The sequence below is a fragment of the Pomacea canaliculata genome, linkage group LG3 (assembly GCF_003073045.1).
Source record: "Pomacea canaliculata isolate SZHN2017 linkage group LG3, ASM307304v1, whole genome shotgun sequence".
In the NCBI taxonomy this organism is placed as follows: domain Eukaryota; kingdom Metazoa; phylum Mollusca; class Gastropoda; order Architaenioglossa; family Ampullariidae; genus Pomacea; species Pomacea canaliculata.
The window spans coordinates 16,922,942-16,948,748 of record NC_037592.1 but is presented as its reverse complement, the minus strand read 5'-3'; the positions used below and the strand labels follow the sequence as shown (position 1 = coordinate 16,948,748).

Below are 25,807 nucleotides of genomic sequence, written 5' to 3'. Positions count from 1 at the left end.
TACGAGAGGCTGGCGTTGTGTGAATACCTCCGTCAGAGCTCGTGTCTGGTCGTTATATGCTTGTGTCAAGACAAGGTTCCTGCTTCTGTCAGTTATCTTTACTTCTGTGTGCTTCTGTCTTTCCTAACGCCATCACGGTTCTGTACAGAGAGAGTGGAGAAGTTTCTCTATGAAAACTGTAAACTGAAATGCAATGAATATGCAAGAAAAATCGTGGCAAGGAAAAGTTAGGTTTTCCTGGATTGTTGAATGATTTTGTCGATGACTATCCTTGTCTCATCTCGTTGTCAATCACAGCCCCCTAGATATGTAAGTAAGTGAAATGCAGTAAGTTTCAATTTAATGCGGTATACTGATCACTGAAAGATTTGTTTATTTATTTCCTACTCCGCATTCGCAGTGCAAAATATTGGGTTTCCTTAGAAAAATAAAAGATTAAAGTTTCCAAAGTCTTGATCCCCCTCCCCTACTACTCCATCTCTCTTTTCTCTTTCTTCTCGTTCAATCTCTCTTTCTCTGTTTTCTTTGGCTAGTCTGCTTATTTGCTTGAACACCACTGACAAAGTGTTTGGTTTTTTTAACTGCATGTTGTGTACTTCACTCGTGTGCGGTGCATCGAAGAGTAGGGTGGAATGGCAGTGCTGGACGTTGTGGCTTGGACACAGAGTTCAAAGTGAGCGGGTCGACCACCCGTTGTTACTCCGAGTAGCCAGAAAAACTAAAGGGAACTAGAGAGTAGTCTGAGAAAAGGATCGGAAGTCTGGAAATAACCCTGACAAGGGTCACCGTGTTCCTTGCCAACCTTGTTACGTCAGAAGGGAAGAAAAACAAGCAGTACATTCATTTCCATTTTCTCACGAATATCACAAAGACGCATCTGAGAAACATTTTTGTTAATGGAAAAGGGGTTTTGAGAGTCGCTCCATCAGTGCATGGATGTTTTTGAAAGTCGAGTATGCTGGTGCCATTCCTGGTTTTGCTGATGCATTTTAAATGCACAAGTGCGCCTTGATGGTTTCGATCCCGCGTCTAAGGTTTTTCAACTGTGTTATTAATGCCCTCTTTTATTAGCCTAATGAGAAGAATGGGTAAACACTTCCTTTCATCCCAAACCGCTGGAGCCGCTGGCGGGTGTGACGATCCAGTCACGCCTACTCATTCAGAGCCAGAGGTGCGCGCTTTGAGCGACCTCTTTACCTACACTAATCAAGCTCGGAAAGATGTTTTGTGGGGGGGAAGGGGGAAATGGAGGCAGATATTGTGGTAAATCTACAGCTTCTTCGACCTAAAATCCTGTGGATGTACACCACCGCCTCGGTGCCCTAGTTTTTCACTAAGAAAAATACGGGTGGGCGTGAAGATGAGTAAGGGAGAGAACCCATCTGTGCCGCGTCTGCGTATCGGTGGCTTGCTGGCATGTGAGCTGTGTGCATCCCACTCGCCCCTCCTCTCTCGTCCCCTTGTTTTTTTTTCCAGCCTGACATCAAAAGCGTTGCAGGCAGGCGAGTCCAGAGCCAAAGCTAAACACGGGCAAGAGTAATTGAATGTGCCAATATTGCTTCAGTCTACGTGCAGGCAACAAAGCTCTGCTGGTGATTATAAGGCTGTTACTGCCGCTCTCTCACACCAGTCTTGTCACGTGGGTGTGCAGCCGAGTGAGGAAGGTAATAAAACATACAGATAGTATTTATGATGGGTGAGTGTGGGGAACAGTGGTGGAAATGGAATCGGCAAACACTGACCCGGCAGTGGAAAGGTGAAAGGTCGGACAAAGCACTCGCCTACGAAGCGGCAGGTGTAGACTGGCTTGTGTGCTGGAGGTTGGCTTGACGATTGATCATCATCATGGCTGGCGCTCTGTCGCTGTCGTTGATGATCTGCCCAAGTAGACCGTTAATTCTGGAGAGGAACGTTTCGCAAGAAAGCTTATATGTGTGCGCCAGCGCAGGTGTCTTCTTTCAGGGTAACTCTCACATCGCTCACTCCCTGAAGTTCCAGTCTTTTCCTTTTCTCTGTGACGAAACTGATATTGTTGCTCTTGATTATTCTTCACTTCGTAGTAAGAGCTGATGTATCATTGTCTCTGCTGGCCTGTTGTCTACAATCGCGCGCATATGTGTGTGTTTGTGTGTTTTGGCCCATTCTTCATCCCAGTCGATTTAGAATGGTTCAGAAAATCATGATTTGCGCTCAGCATGCCTGGCAGTCATTTTTCTTGTCCTGGGGCCTCGTTTACTAAGCGGAAGACGATGCAAAATAATCTTTTGTTAGTTTCCGGTTACATTTTCTGTGCCTGGGCAGTCTTTTTTATATTTCCTAACTTAGAAGCAACTATATCAATATTGATATCACCCTGATGTGGTCGATACGTTGAGGTTTGTCGAGGTCATCAGAGCTCACTCAAGGGTTTGCTGTAAAAGCACTTTACGGAGGTGAGAAAGTATGGGAAAACGATTTGACGCTTAGCATCGACCAGTTTTTTGTGAGCCTTGGGTTGAAACATCCTGCGATACCTTCTGCAGGAGTCGAAGACTGGATTTCTGACATTCACCAGCGATTGCAGGATATAAATCTCATCGATGACATTGGTGAGTAGCAGTCACCAGTGATACTGGCTGGGAACCCTTACTAGTGTATCGCTATGTCATTGAGGCCATTGTATCTGAGACTGAAAACAAAAACAACCGCAGTCGCGCCTCAGTTTACCCTTATGAGCAATTCAGGTTACAAGCAAAAAATTATCGGAAAATTCGCCGTATTTAAGAAGATGGTTGCTAAGGACATGGCTTCTAAGGGAAGAAGGATACAATTTTCATAGAACTAAAGAGATCATAGGAAAACACAAGCGTACCTCGCCTACCACTCCGAGAATCCACGAGTTTTCATTGTTCTTTGTTAGAAAAATGCGATGTTAATTGATTTTTATTTTGACATTTTTAGGGTGAGGAACGGATTAATTGGATTTCCATTATTTTTAATGGGGAGATTAGTTTCGAGATACGAGTTTTTCACGATACTCGCTACGTCGACTTTTGACGAAGAAGTCGAGGCCAGCAGTGATCCTCGGTGTGGAATCATCGGCAGCAGGTAGCAGGCAGCAGGTAGCAGGAGGACGATGCAGGAAAGGTGGTAGTCGCCATGCGGGGGAATGCCTGGTGCCGTGTCTGTGGTTAATCGACGTCCAACGGCCTGCCTTCACTTTACTGGCGAGCTGCAGCGGTTGTTGGTGAGCCTGTGGGTGCAGGTAACTAAAGCCAGAGATGGCCGAGGTGTTGGACCGAGGTTTCAGGGCGTTGTGCGGTTTGGCGGTTGAAGGGCAGACCAGAGAACGGGAATAGGTCACAGGTCATCGAGTGATCGCCTCACGCAGCTATGAAATACAAACCTGGATTGGAGATTAGAGCTGTGAAAACCATATGTACCTGAAAGTATGGAATGTGAAGTTAGAAACGTGGGCGATAAGAGAGCAAAAGAAATATTTTGTACCTGGGACTTTTCCAACATAAAGAGAGAAACGGAGATTTTTCAGAGATTGTCGCTCTTTTTTTTCAACACCATTCGTTTACAATTTGCTATACAGCAAACTTTTTCCAAAAAAAGTCCCCTTGTTTGCGTTATAGTTTTTGTTGTTGTTACAGTGATACATCATCTTCCTTCTCTCAAACCTCATCGTCTCATTTTCTCCCGAGTTCCTGCTTTCTTCCTTCCGTCTTTTCTCCATTGTTTCTGTTCGTAGACTTTCCTTGGAAATGCAGCTCCACGGAACCTGCCAAGATGCAAACTGACGGAACTTCTTCATACCATATGTCGTGTCTTTCCCTTCGGTTGTGTTTATTTAAAATAAAAAAGTTGATCATTCTTGTCTCTTGTTATCACAGAGTGTTAATCTTGCCGCTGTCCTCCCCCACCCACTCCTCCCTCCTCCACAAACACAAACACTCATAGTCTCACCCAACCTTGTTTTGGCGCACCGTGCGAATACCCTGCTATCAGAACAGAACAAACACCGCTGTGATACCCGAGCCCCACACCGAATACAAAGCTGATCTGTTTTGTGTCCTGCTTGATGATCTCGGCGATGATAGAGGTTATAAAGGGTATCGTCACGGAGTGACGGGCTGGGCTCAGCTCGCAGACACGGTGCTTGAAATAACCAGAAAGATAGTCGCGAGCAACCAAGAGGCCTTTCAGGCTTGTGCAACTGGTGATGAATGCGAGTAGCCAGCAGCCAGGAGCTACCTCGGCGGAAAGAGACGGATTACAGATGTAACGATGCGCAGTTTAAAGTCGCCGTTAGCAGACCTCGGGACTGTTTGCGTCAGATCTCGCGTTTTCTCGCTGCTCGCGAGTGTTTGCACGAGACGGTCCGTGGAACGCAGCGAGAGGGCGCGCGCATTCCTTCGTGTCATGCTGCTTGGTTCTCTCCTCGCCTTCCTCCGCTGGCCACCCCTTTAAGGCAAGCCCCAGAATTGAGACGGAAAGTACTTTTTGCTTTGAAATACGTCAGTATGACGGCGCCAGCACGTCACCCTTCACGGTACTGTTGTATGCACGATGATGAAGGTTTGGAAGGGGGAGAGGTGGGAGGTCAGGCCAGGATGCTGTGGAAAAGCTCTTTCCTGCTCCCTTTCTCTTCCCCTCCTCAAGGTTACCCTCGTATCTCCGAGACCTGGAAACGTCTGCTTTAGACAAGATTTGTGTGACATGCAGTTGCGTGGCGTCACTTGCCGTCAAGTGTGAAGCGCACTTCGCGGTTGCAGTGCGTGGGGTGCTGCATCAGGGTTTCTTTTTTCCTTTTTTGTGCTTTCCTGTCGATACATTTACGGTCCCGACACCTGGAAGCAGCGGCGGTGATGGATTTTTCGTCTTGTTTTGTTTTGTTCCTTAACATAGAGATGAGGCGATTACAGGAGAGTGCGGCTAACCATTCTGGCATTCTGTGCGCGGTTACACCTGATGGCATTGCGTGGTTTGAGTTTTTCTTCTTCTTCCTTTTCTTCTTCCTCGTCTTTTTCCTCTACTTCTTCTTCTTCTTTTTCTTCTTTTTTCTTCTTCCTCATCGGTTGTTAATGTCACAAAGGCTGCATTCCTTGCTGCTCATCTGGTGGACTCATAAACTAAGCGATTTTTTCTGCTGTAGATAACGCAAAACGGGTTTTTAAAGGTACGTTTAGTATCAGTCGCATGCATGCACATAGCGCACCATAACGACTTTTTGTGAAGGTGAAGATCTGGGCATGCAGCCTCTGAAAAGTACAGAAAGTGTGTGGACATCCGAAGGACAAACAGTGCGGGAAGATCAGTGCCCTTGTTGCTCAGTTCATCGATAACTTGAACACTCCAAAGTGCCGCCGTCTTCGTGGAAGCATTTGAGCGAAGAATAAGATTGTAATTTTCCACATTTTCGCAAGCCTCCATGGGTGGACACCAAGACTCCCTTTTCCCTCTCCTTCATCCCAACCGTCCACATGAGGTAAGAATGAAATTGAAGAGGAACAGATTTACCTCAAAGGAAACTCAGGGACCAGTGGCATAAAAATATAGCGTGTTCCGTCCCTCTGTGTGTTTATTTAATTTTCTGTTTATGTCTTACTGTGCGTCATTCGTCTGAGAATGTTTTGTGTGTGATGCTTGTACAGATGTTTAGTTTCCTCCATCAGCCCCCTTTTCGGGTCCAGTCCCTCAGCTGGCCATTGCACTGGCGCGTTCTTGGAGCTGTTTGACGGGGCGAAATCAAAACGAAGACATTTTTCTGGTGTATCTTCTTTTTTTAACTGCGAGGCCGTGCACCAGGTGTCCCGCCTCCACTCCATTAAACCTGACATCTGCATGTGCAGCTGCTCCATGCTTCACTGGCTTTCTCCAGGTGTCTGATTAATGGCGAGGAATGCGAACACGTGAAGACAGCTGTAAGACAAACAGAACATCATCACTCAGCAATAGGGACTCGTGACGGTGGTTACATCACAGCTGTGTTGAAGACGAGTGGAACATGGGGCCAGAAGATCCTGGAGGGCAGATGAACACCATCAGGTTGTGACAGAATCGAGAGGCATCTTCAACGACTTACCTCCTCGTTTTGAGCTGCTGACAGGGACGGTCATGGTACTAGCATTCTGCACAGGGTAGGAGGGGTAGCGAAGGGGACATACCTACCATACATATTTTCTCTTGGCGCCAGATGCGTTTGCTGGTTCCTCCGGCAGGGCACTGGGTAACTGGCAAGGGGAAGAAAGAGACAACATGGTCATGCATCGCTAGATGCCAATAGGATGAGCGGCGCGGAGGCAAGCGGGCCGCAGGTGAGACGCGCTTTATCTTTTGATGGCAAGCGGGTGCGGACAGGCTGCGGGCCTCTTTCCGCTCCATCTGACGCCGTTTATTTTTGCTGGGAACAGCGCTGCCGGCTCCGCACTTCTTGTCGCAGGGCGTGCAGTTTGTGTGCAGCGACTGTGACCCGACACGATCGACATGCTGACATTTCTCGTAACCTCCTCCAGCAGTACCGAACATCGGTGGTGATCACTTGGGGTAGGGGAGATTTTTCGACCCAGCAGCAAACGCAAAGAAGCCGGCTCTTTAAGCAGACACCACACACACACACAAAGAAAAGTAAAAAAAAAAAAAAGCGTGTCCGAGACGAGATCTGAACCCTGAGCACCCGATTCTCACGTTATTTGGTGATAAGCGCTTAACCTTTGTGTCACAGAACCTTGCTTCCAAGCGTCTTATTATTTAGGAATAGTAGTTCATGATGTCGCCATGTTTCCCGCTGATTACCTGCCTGCTTTTCGAGGCATCGCCCAGTCTTTAAGCCGCAATCGCACCGAATGACAGTCTGTGACATCACTAGCCGCGGAAGCAAGCAGCAAGCTGGTGAGCGGAAGGTCAGGCGCGGGTGGTTTCGGTAACATTTTTGGTCGGCGATGGCCGCTGGGTGCTGGGCTATCTGGGTAGAAGGTCTCCAGGCGGGTTTTCCCTTCTTCTGCGGCCAGCGCACGCGTCTTGTTCCAGAGCCGTGCGTGCGGGAAGTCTTGTTTATGGTTCCCTGCAACGGCTGCCCGAGTCTGCTGGGAAGGCAGAAATCTTGGTGGCCTTTCGATTGAGAAGTCCGGTGAAAGGTCGGCCTGAAATTGCCTGCGAATAGACGATGTGGGCCTGGATTTTGTCTTTGATAAAAAGCTGGGTGTTCGCGGCGAAAGTTGCTACTTTCATTCATCTTGCCTCCCTGGCCTGCTGCCACACGTTCTCCCCCCTGGCGAAGGACAATAACCCTGTGTCCTGCCGTTGTGTGCAGCCTCCCTTCCTCCTTCCCCCTACCCCTGCCTTGTTGCATGCATCACGTATCAGGAGATGCAGTGGCGGCTAAGAGACTCCGTTAAGACGGTTTTAATGCTGCTATTTAGGGATCTTATGCGTTTTGTTGGTAGGAATTCTTCTCGTCCTCCCACCCTTCCACCTCCACATTTGCTTTTATTGCTTTTTCATCGGCGCCTGTGCTCGCAGGGCATTTAAAAACAAGTTTTCTGTGTGTGCAAGAGTGTTAAGTACAAAACAGATTATACAGTCTTCTTGCACAACTGAACAGCTGTTTTGCTGTCGTTGTGCACTCATCCCCACCCCCTCTACACCTCTGAGTATACGGAGGTGGGAGAGTGGAGGTTGAAGTTGAGCCCACTGTGATGGATAGATTTGCACTTACTTTTGGAGAAGGAAACATACAGGGTTTGTATTTTTTTTTTAGTCCATCCCATCTTCCACCCATCCACATACCTTCGCCACATCCCCACCACACATACACACTCCCACCCCAGTTCCACATTCCCTGCTCTCTTCTCTTCCCACTTCCTCTTCCTTACGTGTGTGCGTGTGTTTTGGAAAGAGGGGGTGAGAAATGTTTGTTTTATCTTTCCTCCTTCGAAATCCGTTGCTTTTATTTCAGTTCTTAAACGCAATGTCCCTTAATTCACTTATTTTTGTGAGTATTGTGGCTTGCAATTAATTTCCTAATGGATACACCAGTGATGCACATACATAATAATGGCTCACCGTGACTGTACCAATGCCGCACATACATAATGGCTGCATGTGAATGACACGAGTGTCGCCCGCTAAAGGGCCATTATCATCGCCATTTAACTTATTTGGTTTCACTTTATATATAGTAACCACACACGAATACATTAAGGACCATGTAGAACCAAATTGGGAATGGGTAACATTCAGCAGTGCTTCACGATGACGAGCGCTCACTGAGAACAGATATACCGGAATGTAGAGTTCGTGACCGTGTTGCTTTGCCCAGGAACCCCCCCGGCTTTTATTGTAAAGCAACCGCCTGAAAGATGTGAAGATCGCAGTCCTTAATGTCTGAAGTAAAGAAGGCGACTGCAGTCTACACGCCAGAAGAACCGGGTAGGAAAGAAAATTAGGGACTTGATGTGGTAAGGTATTGCAGTTTTTGAGGTTTATTAAGAGCAGGTGAGGCGCACCCGGTCTCTCGCACTCTTGTGAGCGAGACCTGGGGGCACATTTGCTATGGAGAAAGGGGAAGAAACCAGTTTATGCTGAGGTCGGGTGTGTTATAGATTTGTCTTCATCCTTAATTCACTTACTCACGCAAGGGGTGCTGGAGCCAAAGAACGAATTTGAACGGAGGGTGAACCGAGGTCTTCACGTTGCTCCTTGCACGTCACTAGGAGGATGTCAATCAACAGACTGAAAGTAGATTGTCGCACACAGCATCAAAGCCACGTGCAGTGTGCATTCGGTCTCGGGCCTCCCGGGAATTTCCATGGGCGGCGTACAAAAAAAGCAGTTTTAGTTTATTGATACAGAAACCACGGCACGGAAAGTAAATACCTCCCCACATTCTTTCTCTCTTCCTCCCTCCACGTTCTTCTTTCTGCTCTCTCCCTTCTCCATCCTAATAGTCTTGCAAGCCACTGGAAAAGTTTTCAACCGGGTAGGATGAGCACTGACAAGCAGGTAGTAGCTAAGCAGGTAGCTCACGGACTGACGAAACAACGCTGGTGAAGGCTATTCACTGCTATCACATGTTGACCCTGCTGCCCAGCAGGAACTCGTGCGCCCCACACGTGCACCGCCGGTGTGGAGAATCCCCTGCGCCCTCGAACTGTGAGAAGACAAGCTGCTTCTCGTGTAAAGCTGGAGATCGTCACACCGGTAATCAGATGAAGTCCCCACCCCCGAAAGTTTCAGGTCTTGGTGCAACAAGTGCCCCACACCCCGAGTCATTTCCATGGACAGGTGCGTTTCGTTTTTCTCACCTGTGCGCATGACCCTTGCTGCATTGCTAGCATTTTCAGACACCAGTGCTGGCCGCGTCGGGGGTCGGGTGTGGTACTCGCCAGGCTACGGAGCTTGAGGGAGGATCATAGACGAGGGTCTACATGTGACACTTAGCGTGCTGCTCGTATCCAAAAGTTTGCTTGCTGCGCTTGTCTCTTGGTTATAACGTCAAAGAACAACAATAATAACAACAAAATTGAGTTGAATGAGCGAGCAAGCTTCAAGATTCTCTCTTGTGTGACCCATTACCTAATTTACAAGGCACACAGACAAGCTTGTGCTTGTAGAGATATAAGGGGTCTCATGTCCTAAGTGAAGTATACTGTAAGTGGTTTACCGTGTCAAGGATTGAACACGTGGAACGTAGAGCCCTATTCTCACTTCCTGGTACATAAAAAAAAAATTATTTCGGGTACCATGTGCTTTGGGATGGGGCACTTTGCTTTTTCTACCGCGCCCTGTCTCTGGCCGCAGTGCATGGCGTGGAAGTGCGGAATGGTGGAGATGCCGCGACGGCAGGAGCAAAAGTGAACTTTGCCATCGCAACCCCCTGATGACCTTACTTCTCTTTCATCCTACAGGCTTTGCTTCTGTCTTTGGTACATCGACCCCGTGACCAGCGAGACCATCGTGGCTTGTGATCTCTGCAGCCCCGCCACCATACCATCCCTCCTCCCCGGAGACCGTCTGGTTAGCCTTGTAAGCACTCGGTGCCTACTGTCGCTCCTTTGTGGCAGAGTTAAATCAAAGGGCACGCCGAGGCAACAGCGCGAGGATGCAGCTCCAGAGGGACCCAGGGGCTGAAGAAACCCACTAACCCCTTATTCCTTAATATCGAATGCCTGGAATACAATGTCTGGAAACGATCTGCTGGCATGAGTGTGTGTGGAAGGTTGAGAGAAGCGCAGTTAGTGCGAGCTCCTCCATCCGCGGCGTCTCCTGACCGGGGCAGGCCAGCGCCAGACGTAACGCGATTCCCTGTGGATGCTTCTCACCGAGGGGTCGCCGAGGTTTGGCTGAATTTCTCCTCCTGCGATAACGACTCGGGTGCATTTTGTTTTAGTTACACCTGAGACAGGATTGGATGTCGCATGCCTTGCTGCCTTGGCTTGGTTACGCTGCACGCTGTGTGTTGTTATACGCTCTGGCATAACACAGGTGTATCAGGGTCGAGCTGGAATGGGGGCAGGGCACTCTCAAAAAAATGAGGGAGCTGTATTGGGGAAAAGAGGGTGGGCTGGCAAGAGTTCGTGGGCCTTGTTGGGAAAAGGTACCGTCGTGTGAGATGGCAAACATGACCACTGACTCCTTCTGAGAATAGTGAAAGCGGAACCAAGAATCGGGGTCGCCTCACAGCATCCCTCAGCAATTGATACATACAACTACGGTCTGGCTATTTGGTTTGTCGGGAGCTAGGGAAATTTTTTTCTTGTTCTTCTGCCTGTCTCAAACCCTCAGCATTTAGCACCGTAAGTGTCGGATTATTTGTCGACACACCCACACACACACAGTCTGGGTTCCGCAAGAAGAGTATGTTGGCACTCACGCGCCGCCATTGCTTGTTACGACACTAATTAGCGGTTATTCCCTTGGTGCTCGCCTGCCAGTCAGGGTGTTTGCCTGACACATCAGGACTCCTTTCGACTTGTTTACACCGCCAAGAGCTTGATTCTTGCCAGATGCTTATGTCGCTTGTAGTTTAAGGTTGTTGTGAATTGTGGGTAAGAACCGACACATCGTGCCGTGTGATAACAAGCGGGTTTATGCTGTTCCACCCTTGGCGGCGCTCCGGCTCATAACTCTACCCGCTTAACACTCACTTCCCACAGTCGCTGTCGTCGTTCTCCCCCGCTCCCTTACCCCACCCAGCTTTAACAATTCTAAAATGGTCATTACAGAAGCTGTTTTATGAGGAAAGGAGGAGGAATGAGCTTTATTTGCACCCCAACAAAAACTGTCAGATAAATTTTACGAAATGTATTAGCCGCAGTAGAGAGTGCCGTCATAAGATATTTTAAGGGTAGAGCACCGCGTGCTCCTGCCAGGTTCGCGTTCAGGTTCGTATCCAGTGGAAAGAGCTCGGGAACAAATCTTCACTCGTCTCCTCGTCGGACCGTTAGATGTCAGGGGATAGTTCCGTCATCATCTAGTCAGCTTCTTTTTTTTTCCCCACCTCAGTACTGTTTCTTTTGGTGGGTGGAAGGTGGAATAAAAAGAGAGCGATTCCTATCTCCGTGCAGAAGAGTCGCCTCGTGTAAAGCGCCAAAGAAAGTTGGCGCGGCAAAGCAAGTGATGTCGGATACGGTTCCACAAAAACTGGTTATCCGCGGGCTACAGGACTGCAGATCTGCATGCTGTGCAGTTCCCCGAGCTGCCTTTCCGCTATCTCCACACACGGCTTGACTGACTGCACGGCCAGGACCTTCAGTTGCTGTAGGCGGTGACCTGCACCCTGCACCGGGGTGGTGCATATGCGCGAGGATGGGGCAACAGTAGTCCGGGGTTTAGAAACACCTTCTTCCCCTTTCCTCCTGCCTCCAATGCCACTGTTTAAGTTGATGTGCCGGACATTTTCATTCTCGCTTCATATTTTTTGCTGTGAGATCTCATAAAAGATGTATCGGACGCGCTCACCTCGTGCACAACAAAGAGAATCCGTGTCTGATCAAGCGGTCCTTCAACACCCCGCGTCGGTAACCGTCTCCAAGGTGAAGCGTGCAGTCTGCAGGTGTCGGCCTACATCCTGGTCTTTAGGCTTGCACGTGGCGTGGGTGTCCGTGATCTGTGTCAGGGAGGTAGCAGCGAAGTATCAAACCTCCTGGTGCTAATCTTAATCCCGGCAACACTCTCTCTCTCTTTTCCTCGCTTTTCTGTCCCTTTCCCTTCTCTACCGCTTCGTGGGCGGCCGGGTGCCCAGAGATGTGTCCTGTTAGTGATGTGTTGTAGATGAGATGGAGTGATAAAAGTGAAGAGAGATGTGAAGAGAAAGCAGCTTTGTTGACAGTAAGAGAAGCGGTGCGCGAGTGGTCTGGTATTAAGAAAGTTTAAAATACTGCTGTCCGCTGTCCGAGACTGTGTTTACATAAAGTCTCTCGTTTTTGTGTTGATTGTGTAAACTCGGGAAAAAATGTCTCGTCTCCTCTTTGTGTAAACTCTCATTTACTTGCAGTGTCCCGTACCGTCTTTGTGTAAACTCATCTCTGTGATATCTCGGTGATAGCTGCGCGTGAGTGGTCTCGAGACCTCGCGCGAGACTATGACGCGACCACGCGTATCTGCGTTTCTCTGGATTTTTTCAGGACCGCAGTCAGGCACGTGGGGAAATACATCGATGTTTTGTGTTGGGTCCAGTCTTACACCGTGTTATCTGTAGTCGTGGCCCGCTTGTCGGCTACCGATGTCGCCATAATTGGAAAACAAAGCTCGAAGCTTTGGCAGAGATATGGCAAAGCTTGGCACGATTTTTCCCAACCTGTTTCGTGTACACTGATGCAAGTTAAGGAAGCTTATTTGATTGCTGATGGTCTTTACAGCATGTTGCCCTCGTTATATGCATGTACTGTTAAATATCAATGTATTATCAGCTATCTGTATAATAATATCGATAGATTATGACCAAAAGGTCACTTCCTGGTAAGGTCAAAACTAGGCTGCCATTATGTATACGATAACTGAGGGCAACTTGAGGTGGCCGAAATGATTGTCTGGCTTTGTGTTTGGATGGAGACCAAGAAACTACCCATTATGGTGGACAGTTGTCTGGCGAAGGAAGAGACGAGCCGTAGAGATGTAGCAGGTTATGCGCGCACATGGCGAGGCAGAGGGTGGCTCACCCAGCCCTCAGTGCTGCTCTGGTTTGTGTACCTGTCGGTGACAGCACGGCGTGTTTACTTGTGTTAGAAAAACACCTCGTTCAGCGGCTGACCCCAGCGGCTGACCCCAGGTTACGACGGCGATTACACTGCGTCAGGAAACGTAGGTCTTGGCGCAGCTTTATCAGCTTTTCCGGGTTTGTGCGGACATCGTCTGGGAACTGGAGAGGGCGGTGAGAGACTGGTAGTGTCGACACCCTGACTGGTCTGAGGTAGGAGGTTCACCTGCTACCTGAGGGTGGCCAAGGTGACGGAACATCCACCATTCTCACCAGCAGCTTAGTACCAGGTTGTCGCTGTGCATTTTTTAAAATTATTGCCGGCAGACGGCCTACCTACATGTCCAGATAAGATTGTCCATGGCAAACTACACTTTCAAACTAAGTTTTAGTTAAGGCTGTCTGTATGATTGCATGTTACCTACCCACAACCCATACACCTCATTCCAATTATTTATTATTTGCTATTATTTGGACTTATCCTTGTCTCTTTTGTCACTATCCATGCCGCATAGTTTCGTTTAGTGTTTGTCTTTAGCTTCTTCTACATGTTATGTGCGTCTGGAATGTTATACCCATAACTGCTAGTTACAATACTGACAGTTGTACATTGACTAGTTGGGCGACACAAGGTAGCACGCCGAGCTCACCTGTGCTTTCTGTTTGGATGTGTTGCAGAAAGAAGACGGACGACAACCAGTGGTGGGAGCTGTTCGACCCCAACACCTCGCGCTTCTACTACTACAACGCCACCAGCCAGAAGACAGTCTGGCATCGTCCCCACAACTGTGATATCATCCCCCTCGCTAAACTACAGGTAAGTCTACTATTTCCTCGGGAACGGCACTTTTGTGCAAGTCTCTAGGTCCCGACAGAAGATGATTTTGGCTTCCACTTGTTCTCACATCGTTATGACACGGGACAGAATCTTTTACCGACATCCGAGCCACATCCTCAAGCAGAACGTTTTTCCCTCTACTAGTTACTATATTTTGAAATGATCCTTGTTTGCGGCGGCGAGTGTAGTCGATAAAGATGTAGTCGAGGAAATCGGGATTTTATTTTTTTTTTTCATTGTATCCGGTATTATTGTTGCTGAGTAAGTGCAACTGAGTGCATTGGGGTCTTTGAAGGAAACTTGTTTTTTGTTTTTGTTTTGTTTTTTGTCGCTTGAAGTGAGCCTTTGTTGTCCGGGTTGTGCGCGTGCACTACATCTACCTGTTTAGTCTTTCCTCTGATAGCGGTCGTGGGGCAGTTGAGGTAAAAGTCGAGGAAAGCGAGGCACTGATGATGTCATGTGTTTGTGGTGTCGGCATGACTAAATGTCATGACTTGTGCCATAGGCTGGTAAACGTATCAGTTCACACACGGTGTATGAACTGACTGAGTACCTGCACCTGCTGTCCATTGCGTTTGTGGGAACCGGCTGAATACCTGTGATACACTGCATCCCGCTGCCCTGTGTCAGAAGCACCGAGGGATGAGTTTTTTTTCCAGTTGAGGCTTCAAGCATTCTTTGAATTTATTTACTCCGCTTATTCGCCCATGAGAAAAAAATAAAGCACATAAATATATTGAAATATAAGCGCGCTGAATATACACATGTCCTTAAAGTCAACATGAAGACAAGTTTCTCATTACATCCGTCGAGCGGAGACGTCGATTTATAAATAGTTTGCCTTTGTGTCCTGTCGTGTGGGTCTGGAACACAGGTGCAGTATATTGAGATGTATTCTCACTGTATTAAAGACCTCCCCGCCTGCAGATTTTTTAAAATGCACAGGTTTGGTTCATAGTTTACAGGATAGTTGTTCGCCATTTCCACATTACAAGTAAATCACTTCCTTCCGCTCACAAGATAAAAGCCTTCAGGCGTTGACGTTAGACTTTTTGGCAGTTGAGGATGCTTACGTCGATGTTAAGGGAAAGTAAGACGGTTGGTTGTCCCGTGTTTAAATTGAGCGACGAGGCATAAGTCCCATGCGCATATGTCGTCGTCAGTGATCGTTTCCGGTGCTTAATCTACGGTGCCAGCCTCTCCAAGAACCTGAGTCTTTGCAGCTGAAGATATTTCGAACAAAGAACTTTATTTACAATTTGAACAACAGTATCATACACGCTGGTTAATCAGCCACACTCTGGATAAACACAATCAGAGACACGCTGAGACTAGCAGCGACAACTGCTACTTCAACAGCGACAGGCGCTTCACTACACTGATCACATCGACTCTCGCTGACTACAGGCGACACACACCTGATACAATAATTAAAACTATCGGCGACACGCCCACAATAGCTTCCGCAACTGTTTACCGTTCACGCCACACGACTCTTACTGCGACTTCTCCTCATGCTCTCTCACTCAGGGCTTATATGAACTGTCCGAAGGTTATCTACTAACATCCAGCATCTTCTCGTTACACATGCGCTCTCTTGCACCCAACATTCCAGGACGTCAGTGGGTGTTCAGAATATGTGCTGGTTATCTTGCCATCTGCCAGTAATGTCGATGGTAAGAGTGTGCACACACTTGTCGCCTGACCGCATACGACAGCTGTAGGTCACCCTACTTGCCGCTTGTCGTCGTTTAAAGATGTCCTCTTGCGCATGCGTCCCCGCACGGGCGCGCCACCGCCACGCCGCCTTCCGGAAGCGACTTCCTAGGCGTTGATGTTACTGTGCCCGTGGTTCACTCAGCACGTGGAGGTAGTCAAACGGATGCAGTGTGAACACCTCAAGTTGTGTCGTGCTTGTAGTGATGGCGCAACGCCTTCCTTGACATTCTTCTATGTGAGTATGGTCTATTTATAGCTTGTGCCCTCGTGATGGTTCTTCCGGTTTAGTGGCGACTCCTGCTATCATTGTTTTTTCTCGGCGAGGAACAGTTAGGGGAAACTACCTGCAACCTCACCTTGTCATCGTAACATGAAATCGGATTAGCTCTATATCAGACTGCCTGAGGGAAAGTAAACAAACATATATATAAATATAACTCCATGGTCACGTTATTATTTATTTATGAGTATTGATGCGCGACCATGCATGAACTTACTGTGAGGGTCTAGTACTGCCACAAATTACCTGTAATCATTGATAAAGGATATAGACATGACTAATGACCGTATCTGCTTCGTGGCCCTCTGTCATGATCAGTGGCCTCTGCAGGCCAGCTCACCCCTGGCAGCAAGAATATGGTGACTGGCATACCTGTACGATGTACTGCGTATACCGATCTCGGAAATCCACGTAGTGACATAGTCTCAATACTGTTAACTTGCTCGATTTATGAAACAGACCTGTTTACTGTGCTAACTGTATTCGTTATGGAGATTACGGTTAGGGCTTAAAAATATTTTCCCGATTTTTTTACAACCGAGGCTTTGGTTGTTTTTTTGTTTTTTTCCTCTCTCCTTGATTGCATTCTGATATCTTTTTGTTTTCCTCAACACCAGTCGATTTGACGGAAGCAGATTGTCAACAGAAGGAAATTTTGTAATATTTTCTTTGATTGGCTGTTGGCCAGTCAAATTCTACACGGTAGTTTATCGAAAGCACAGATCACATGGTGGTATCTAAGATGTCGGTAAATATTTTAAAAAGAAAGCCAGAAGCAAAAGAACTTTGTCGGTGTCTTGAAAGATTCAGCATAGCAGCGTATTCTGTACAGTTTTGTCCTTATTACTGATGGCTTACTCTGTACAGACTAACCCTTAGCACTGGCAGCAGCAGCTCATCAATTTTTCACCAAAAGGATGCCACAAACCCTGGTAAACTGTTTACAGCTTATTATGCCCACAATCAAAGCTGTCTTTTCGAATTTCCAAGACTGCCAATTGTAGGAGAAATAAAACAACAGCAGGAAGGAAATCCGCTACAGCGGCAGTTTAATCGAAAGTACAGATATAAAATAAAGAATTCCGTTTGGGGAAACACACCGAAACAAGGTGATTCCCCCGGGATTACAGCATTTTCTCTCCGGAAAGTCAGCTTTCTGACAAATGTGTTGACTGTACTAGTCTTCTCTTGTCGTGGCCCCCTGTTTCCAGTTCTGTCCTGTCCTTTTCATCGTGTCCATACTTTCCTGTCATATCCTGAAGTATTACTGGATGTATTATGCGGTCTTAATAAAATCTTATAATCTGAAAGCGTCCTTCCACCAACCGCTCAGGTTTGGGTCTCCGGGCTGTGGTCATGAGATCGTCATGGACCTTGTATTCTTTATTCAGTGTCGCATTCATTTACAGCTGTAGCCTTAACACGAGTAGCACCGAGGGTTCGTATTCAGTATCTTTGGTACCTGCTGTTCGATTTTGGAATCGAAAACTCTTGCGGATTACAAAAAAAATGTAGCTGGAAAGAAGGAATTTCAAGTTTTTTTTCGTCGGTCGAATCAAACCTGTATTCCACCCGGGAAGTCTGTTTCTTGGAATATTAGAGTTGACGGCTTGGCTGTTTGGCGGCTGTACGAATGTTTTGTCAGTCAATAGCCAGCTTGAATGATGAGAGCAGTGGAGAATGTTGAATTATTTAATGTGGCACACCGTGGATCACTTTCTGTCAGGCCCACGAGCAGCTCACAGTCTTGTCCGGGTGCTCGGTGATGTCACCTGCGCCTATGCCGGTCGTCAGCGCTTCTGAGCTCAGTTCATGCAACCTGGACAGCCTTCCGTGGACAGATGGAGCATGAATGAGGTCAGAACCAGGAGGGACAGTCGATTCCCCCTCTCATTCTTTTTTTCTCTCTCTGATTTCTTTGTTTGGTTGGGGTATTTTTTAGGGTATTTTGTTTGGGGGTGGGTTGAAGTAACTGCAGCAAGTTGAAATCAGTTTCATGTATCCAATCATGATGCATGTCCTAGCTGGTAGAGACATCCGTAGACCCTGTAGTTTGTCTTGAGATAATAACCCCACCCTGTCTTCATGTATATGTACACCCTTGTAATTTCTGAGAAGAATGACAGCAGCCTGAACACAAACCATCAGCGGGTTGCAGGGTGTCTTCTCGACTAGGTCACGTCCTGCTTGAAGCTAGAAATGGATTCGATATCCGGTCTCACACTCTGTGTGTGTGTCATGATATGACATCTTTAATGCCACTGACTCATTGGGGAGATACAAGCATATTGACAATACACAACAGCATGTTCAACAGCAATCTTTAAGCAAATTTACATTTTTATATAATTTGAACCTAACTGTTTTCATCAGGCATATTCTCTTTCCAAATGGGCATGCTTCCATCTATCTATACATACACTGTGTGTGTGAGAGAGAGACTGCACCCTATCCCAGTCCCTTTGCACTCCACACCGGTTTACCCGTCTGTAGATTATCCGCCAGATCACCCTCCTCTGACACGGAAGGCTGTGGTAGATGTTGCACCCTGCTGTGTTTGTCTTCTGTAGCGTATGTTGAGGTCTGTAGGGAGAGAGAGAGTGAGAAAGATAAAAGCCAAGGGAGAGCGCCGGAGTCAGACACACCCAGTTCTATTTCTGACTTTTAATGGACAAAGGATGAAGGGAAGATTGTTATTTACTCAACACTTCCGTGTGCTGCTCTTCCTTGGAAATAGGACTTTTTGACCCGATTGAAAAATACTCTACTGTTATTATCAAACTTCCGTCCTCCTCCACCCAGCTACCTCAATCTCTCTTTCTCTCACACACACACACACGCGAATACTATTATGTAGACTTGGGGCTGTTGCGTGTTGTTTTATTGTTTACTGACTGCTCTTTCGTTCTGGATCATATCAGTCGGGGATATTTTGTAATTGTTTTCGTGTTAATGATAATAATGGCGGTCAGGGAAGCTTATCGTTAGGACACACACAACGGCGCAACCCTTTACAAGTCATTTCCTCCCGCCTTGTCGCAATCCTCCAGATGTTGGTCCAGTCACATGTAGCTTTAGGTTCTGTCCATGTTTCATTGAATAGATAGGGTGACGAGGCAGTGGAGGCGGAAACACTACTTCCTTCTGTCAAGGCTGTGCATAGGTTGATTTTTAATTATTTGAATTTTACAAAGTTTGATCTTACATTAACAAGAAAGTTCATCTGTCGTTCAGCTTGGTCCTTCACCTTTTGTTGTTAATTCGATAGTTTAATGAGGGACCTCGACGTGATCTCTGACAATGGTGATTTATCTGTCAGTAGACCCTCCAGGCTTTGCACACACACATAAAATTCTTTTGTTGATAAAATGTGGACAGAGTGTGATCAACTTTTGGATCACTTCTAAAACAGCATCTAGAGAGGTACACCGGGCCAAGACGGCAACTATTAACATGAAGTCCCCACTGACATGATGCCACGCGGTGTTGGGTTACCCATGTCATTGCCATCCCATGCACAGATCGCAGATGAATTGGCCATTCTGACACATCATGCGGTCACTGACGATATTTTCCTCCACCCACCCAGTGTTGAATGCCTCTTTTTTTCTTTCGAAATATGGTTTATTTGGTGGCGTTGCCAGTTTTGACAAGTTGTTGATACTTCTCAGCATTTTGCGCGCGTGTGTGGGGCCAGAACCGGGGGGGGGATCGCTGCTGAACACAAGTCATCCATTGTCCAGTGTTGTGCGTTCTTCAAACTATCGTCAGTCTAACGCTTGTAAATAAATAATCAGTTGCTATTTCTGTCCACCTTGCATTTGAAAGTCGAGAAAATCTTGTTCAAAACTGTTTACTTTTAGCTGCTGCTGATTAAGAACGACCTCAGTCAGCCAGCACGTGACATCAGCTACAGAAATAGCGGGAACGTTCTCGAAGCGGCTTGAGGAAAGCACGAGCAGCAGTCAAACGCTTTGAGTAAACTCAACTCAAAAGGAAATGGACACTGTTGGTCGGTGAATTCAAAGTTTGAAAAATCTTTCTGACGTATTCTGTGTGTGTTTGTATCATATTAACAAAGTTTGACAAAAGCTGTAAACTCTTCCGAAAGTAATCTGTGCGTGAATTTTCTTATTAACCAAGCTATTAGTAATACTGTGTGCTAGCTTAATCCATCAAAATTCAAAGCAAGAAAATATCCCCAAAGAAAAATTCCACGCTGTATTGGTGTTAGTGAACCAGTTTCACAATGCTTCATCCGGGGCTTGTTGCACAACATGATTCTAAAGTTGTTCTTAAGATGAACGTTTAGAAACGTTTTTAGAAAATCGTTCCTATGCCATCCAGATACGTTGAACGAATGCAAATGAAAAATTGTGCTGACGGGATGACAGTATGGTTTAAACAGTTTTATTTAAAATGGTTTTAGTTAAAAGCAGTTCTAAAATTGTGTTGAGCGTTTTAAATGAGAAAGGTCTTGTGCAACCTGCTCCAGAGGCCGGAGCAGCGCTTCCACGTGGAGCGACGGGGCATTGCAGGGGCAAGCACTCTGCTAGCTTCCGACCCGGACATAGTTGTCAGTCGGCATGGTGGAGTCTCTCTTCAGACAATTGGGTGCGGATGTTACTCCTAGACCTCGATGGTTTTCTTCCGGCAAAATGTGTGTCATCTTGTCCTCTCCTTTTCCTAATAACCTGCGACTTGCACAAACAAATAAGCCCTGTCTTTCTTCTCTCTTTCATCTTTTCTCTTGTCTGGAGTAGCTCAGGACAGGAGGAGAAGGAGGATCTAGTGTGTGCTCTGCATCTCAGACTCGCAGATGTACAGATAGATAAGTACTATGAATAATATTAAGGTTATTTGCCGTGTTAAGAGGTACAGATAGATACTCTGAATACCATGAGGCCATCGGTCCTTGTCATGAGTGTGGCGTCACATTGGCGTTGAGCAGTACTAATATCTGGGAATAAAATTATCACAACTGATTATACGGTATATATATATATGTGTGTGTGGAAGATGAAGGATCTGCCTGATCAATCTGTGGTTTTACACATCCGAATTTACTAGGTATCTTACAAAAAACATGCTAGATATCATACACAGTAGGCACACAACAACAAGAGACTACTATTCCACAAGCTTTTATTTCTCCGTTCTAGAGGTAGTTGGCAAGGCGACGTGCACTGGTATTAGTCACACGAACAGCAGAAGTTTAAGCTGTGCTTTTCTCAGAGAGAGGGATGAAGCCGTTTCCTTGCCCTCAGTGCTGGTGGCGCCGTCGTGGCTAGTCACTGGTGTCACCTCGGTGAAATGGGGGTCGAGGCTAGAGACAGCGGCCATGCTAGCCCTTCCCCAGTGTAGGGTTCTGGCACCAGGAAGGGTCCTGAAGTGATGCTTGCCTCAGTGCAGCGTGGCCTTGTTTATATATATATCGTACCTCGAGGACATATGTTGCTGCACGGCGCACACTTTAAACTCACGTGCACGCCAGCATCACACAGTGTGGCTCGTGAGTCGGTCGCATGTTGAGCGGTCCCTTGTGAGTCAGCCGGATGACAGGGTCTGTCTCACTGCAGGGACACGTCACTACAACGCCAGGTTTATGTAGCTGCTGGGGGACAACACAGGGGCGTTGTAGTGCTTGCTGCACTTAGGGAACGTTTCCTATGGAGGACGAGAAACTAGTGAATGGAGTGGCGTTTCCCACGACAAGCAGCGAGCACCGGCCATTCATTGAGCCGTGCGACACTCGCGCTTCACTCCCCTTGAGGCTACTCATTTCAGCAACAGGGGTGACAACTCGCTCACTTCCGAGACCTGCTCCGTCAAGTTGGGCTAAAGACCTTTTCAAAATAAGCCATACTTTTATTTAGTTTGGGTGACTTTCCAGTTGGAAATAGGTAATACATGATTACATTTACATTTATTATTATTGCATCTCTTTTTCGTTTTCCTTTTTTTAAACGGAGAAAGGAGGATAGTAGAGATGGGGAATAATAGTTACGCGGAGACTTTAGTTTCAATATGAAACAGTCCCAGACCTCTTACCTGCAGCCTCGTTGTTTGTCGAGACAATAAAAGTGAAGTTTGATGTCATTCTGAAAGGCAGTTGGTTTCCTCGAATGCCGTATTCTCACAGCAGGTCGGCAGCTAAGTGTTATGTTTTGTTGTGGGCACATCAACTCTTCACAGAAGCCGTGTGTCCAGGCTCTTGTGTCCCTTAACAACAATAACTGTCGTAGTTGAGTGCTTCCCCCTCCCCTCACTTTTGCTGACGTACTGGTCCTCTCACAAGCATTCCGATGCAGTCTCGTTTTCACACACACACGCACACACAGGCACACTCTCTTGTAATAGAAACGTCACCAACAGGGCTTCCCACGCATCATGAGAAGTGCCTGTGTGACTTTTATAAATAGACCGTCAGGTCCGTGAATAGAAGGCGGGGAAAAAGGCAAGAGGGAGCCAAGGCGGCTGTAGTCACAGCTAGAAGTTGTCGAGGTGCGGGAAGCTCCGCTGTCGTCTGGCTCAGTGTTCACGAGACTGCTGATGGTGGTGCCATGATTCATAGACCTCGCTGTCTCCTATCTGCTTGTCCATCTCCATGATCGGCAGTCGTGTGACGCTGGTGCTGATGTTGTTCTTGAATCACGTGCTGCCGTAAGCACTCACGCCTGAGAGGGTTTCTGGAAATATATATAAGCCCAGACACGAACGTTCTGGTCCATCTGATAACGGATCAAGAAGTCTTCATACAACTGTGGTAGATGTTGACGGACTGGGTGTACCTGTGGTGGCGACGCCATCACGGAGGTTGCCTCGCCTGCAGTGGGCGATTGATGGTGAGTCTTGTAGGCCTGGTGACACCATGTCTCATGGTGCCTGGGCTTATGGGTAGTCGTCTAGTGGACGACTTGCTTAGGCTATAGCGGCTATACGTTGCAGACTTGCCTTGAGGTTTGACTGATCATCTACTCTCTTTAGTAGTGTATAATTGTATTCTTTTCCAACATCGATGCCTTTTATCATTGCCGCCGGGGAATCTCTCTCTCTATTTACACACACAGAATGAGGCAGATTGAGAGAGTACGATGTTGATGTCTAACTAGGAATGACAGTGTGGATGTGTAGAAGTGTGCGTGTGGTAGCGAGCTGCTGATGACGGATGTCTATGTTTGTCTGTGCAGACCTTGAAGCAAAACACAGAAGTTCGCGACGATGAGCTGCGCCTGGGCTCCAGCAAGAAACGGGAGATGGGCACCCAGACCCCCATCACGACTCCGGTAAGTCTCATAGTCGTTCACCTGAGAGCTGTGACTGGGCTTATTGTTTTACGTGGGGCCAGAAATCACTAGATGTGTACAGGCACGAGTGTTTTGCGGAATGAACCACCTCAATAGGCGAAGGTCTTAACTGTATAAATATGGCCGAACATGTGGCCAAGTTTGGTAACATGTTTGCATGACCGTTATCAGATTTGCCCACAAGCCCGACAACATGAGTATTATGCTAAAGAACAGCGTTAAAACCAGTCACACATTGCCAATATGTGATGTTTGGCAAATGATCACTTGACAGTGATGCAAACATTCGCCAGACTGTGACACACTATGAACAGTTTGATTAAAAAAAAAACAAATTCTGTCTTTGGTCATGTGGGACTTTGCTGTTGGTTCTATCTATTCCTCCTCAAGAGCATCATCACGCAGTGCACAGTCCCCAGAATTCATGACAGTCATTGGAAATATTAATTTGCTACCATTTACTTTATATGTTTGTGAATGAGATAAATTTATTTGATTTGTATTATTTTATGTATGTGCTTAATCTTGTAAATATTTTAAATATTTTGGCATTTAGTATTGATGCTGCTATATATTTTGTTTAAATACCATATATGTTTTTGAATACTGCAATTACGATGTCCTGCAAACAGGCTGCTGCATCTAGTCTATGTTAACCCCAGCACTTACTCTCTCCCAAAGGATGCTACAAACAAGGCTGTTTTGATATCGTCAGAATAGCTGGTTGTTGACAGTTTTAATAACAGGTAAACAATGTTTCTCTGTCACCAGCGCCAGTCTGGTGAACATGTTCATCGGATTGTGTGCCGGCTTAATTATAGCATTAATTATAGCATAACATAGGAGGAAGAGGGGGGAGAATTGAACGGAGCACACCTTCGTTGGTCTTCATCACTCTTACACCCGAGCAGTATTTTTTTCTGCAAGTTTGCTAGAAGCGAACCATCGTTTCCTCCACAGTCACTCGCTGGCATGTGGTTCTCTCATCGTTGATTTATTCCTCAGGGAAGCGGCTTATGCGAGACCTGTCAGCCTTTCTGTTGGTTTAGTGATACTCAGGGATGTTTTACGGTTATCGGCACTTTATTCATCAGCAAAGATTAAAGAACATAGCTAAGGTAGATTGAGTTTTATAGTTCTTAGTTTTTGCTCGTGATTCGTGGTAGAACTGCCTTCTGAAGCCGTGTGGACTAAAAGATGAAATGGTGGCACTTCTCCTGACGACACTTACTATTTATTTTTTTGGGGGGAAGAGAATAGATTAATAATGATTTTCCAGTTTTTCTTTTTTTCTCGAAGCTTCCCACGGAGTGGCTCGTGCGTTTATAGCGTACTGCCGGCGATGACATGGAGCAAGGGAAATAACTCCTTACAGTCTGCTCCACGAGTTGTTTAGTCTCCCCTTAGTACTTTCTCTCTCTCTCACACACAAAATGTAAATTGACGCTTAAATATTTTATGAGAGAACGGACAGCATTCACTGCTTTACAGTTTTGGGCTGCATTATGAACTTCATAGAATCAGTATGAATTCGGATTATTTTCTTTTCTTTGGTGTGTTAAATGTATTTACACTCAAAGTTTCTTCAACATTAAGTGATGTCGGATGTGTAAACACCTAATCACTCAGGTGATTTTGAGCTGTCTTTGTTACTTTTGGGCCCTCGTTGAATATCTGAGTTTGCAGTCCGACTTAATTCGCAGCGCTCACACTTTCGTTGGTAATTACAGGCTTACAGTGCATTTGTCGGCGGCAGCAGCAGCGTAGTAAGGGTGAACTTTGACATTTTGAAGGTTATACAGCCCTATAATGGGCTGTCTGGCTTTGTCAGGAAACAGTTTTGCACATGAAATCAGGCTCAGAACTGGTTGGGTTGGTTTTGTCCTCGTCAGCATTGTCCCAGGCCTTTCTACTACCCCCTCTCCCAATCTAACTCCTCCGTTTTCCCTCCCACCTGTTCTGGGCAGCGCGGTTAGCGGATAGGAGGCGAACTCTATGGATACGTTACTAAGCTTAACAGAGGAGGGGGATGGTCCTGCTGTAAAGGCGGGGCTGGTTGGGGTGGAGGAGTAGGAAGGATGGTGGCGTTGCGTTGCAGCCAACAATAGTCGCATCCGCCCGCCTGATGTGTCGCAAATGCCCACGTGAATCATTAACACTGGGGTTAGTTTAAAGAGGATTTGAAACTGGCAGGTCACATCCTATTAAAATTACTCTTACAATCGCCATTAGGCCAACCTCGCATGCGTTTTGGTATCATATTACTGTTACTGACATTTACCTGTTCTTGGATATTTATCTGGAAAAAATCTGTGGTAATATCCTTCCACTTTCTCTCTTCCACCCCATCACCCTTTCCTGCACCAGATCGCGTTTCTGAATCTCTGAATGTTGTTATAGCTTTGACAGTGTGCTGTCGTGGCGACGTATGCAGCCAGCTGTTCGGTCGCCTGTTGGTCTGGCAGCACCAGCGTTGGCAG

At 46.7% G+C, this 25,807-nt stretch overlaps 1 protein-coding gene across 1 annotated transcript in view; it reads left to right on the top strand.

Moving 5' to 3' along the window:
• LOC112559517 (rho GTPase-activating protein 39-like) overlaps window positions 1-25,807 on the top strand; it is a 58,144-nt gene that overhangs the window by 5,752 nt on the left and 26,585 nt on the right. Inside the window, 2 exon segments of the mRNA XM_025230825.1 lie at window positions 13,862-14,000; window positions 23,211-23,306. Of these exon segments, the coding sequence (XP_025086610.1) occupies window positions 13,862-14,000; window positions 23,211-23,306 (235 nt within the window).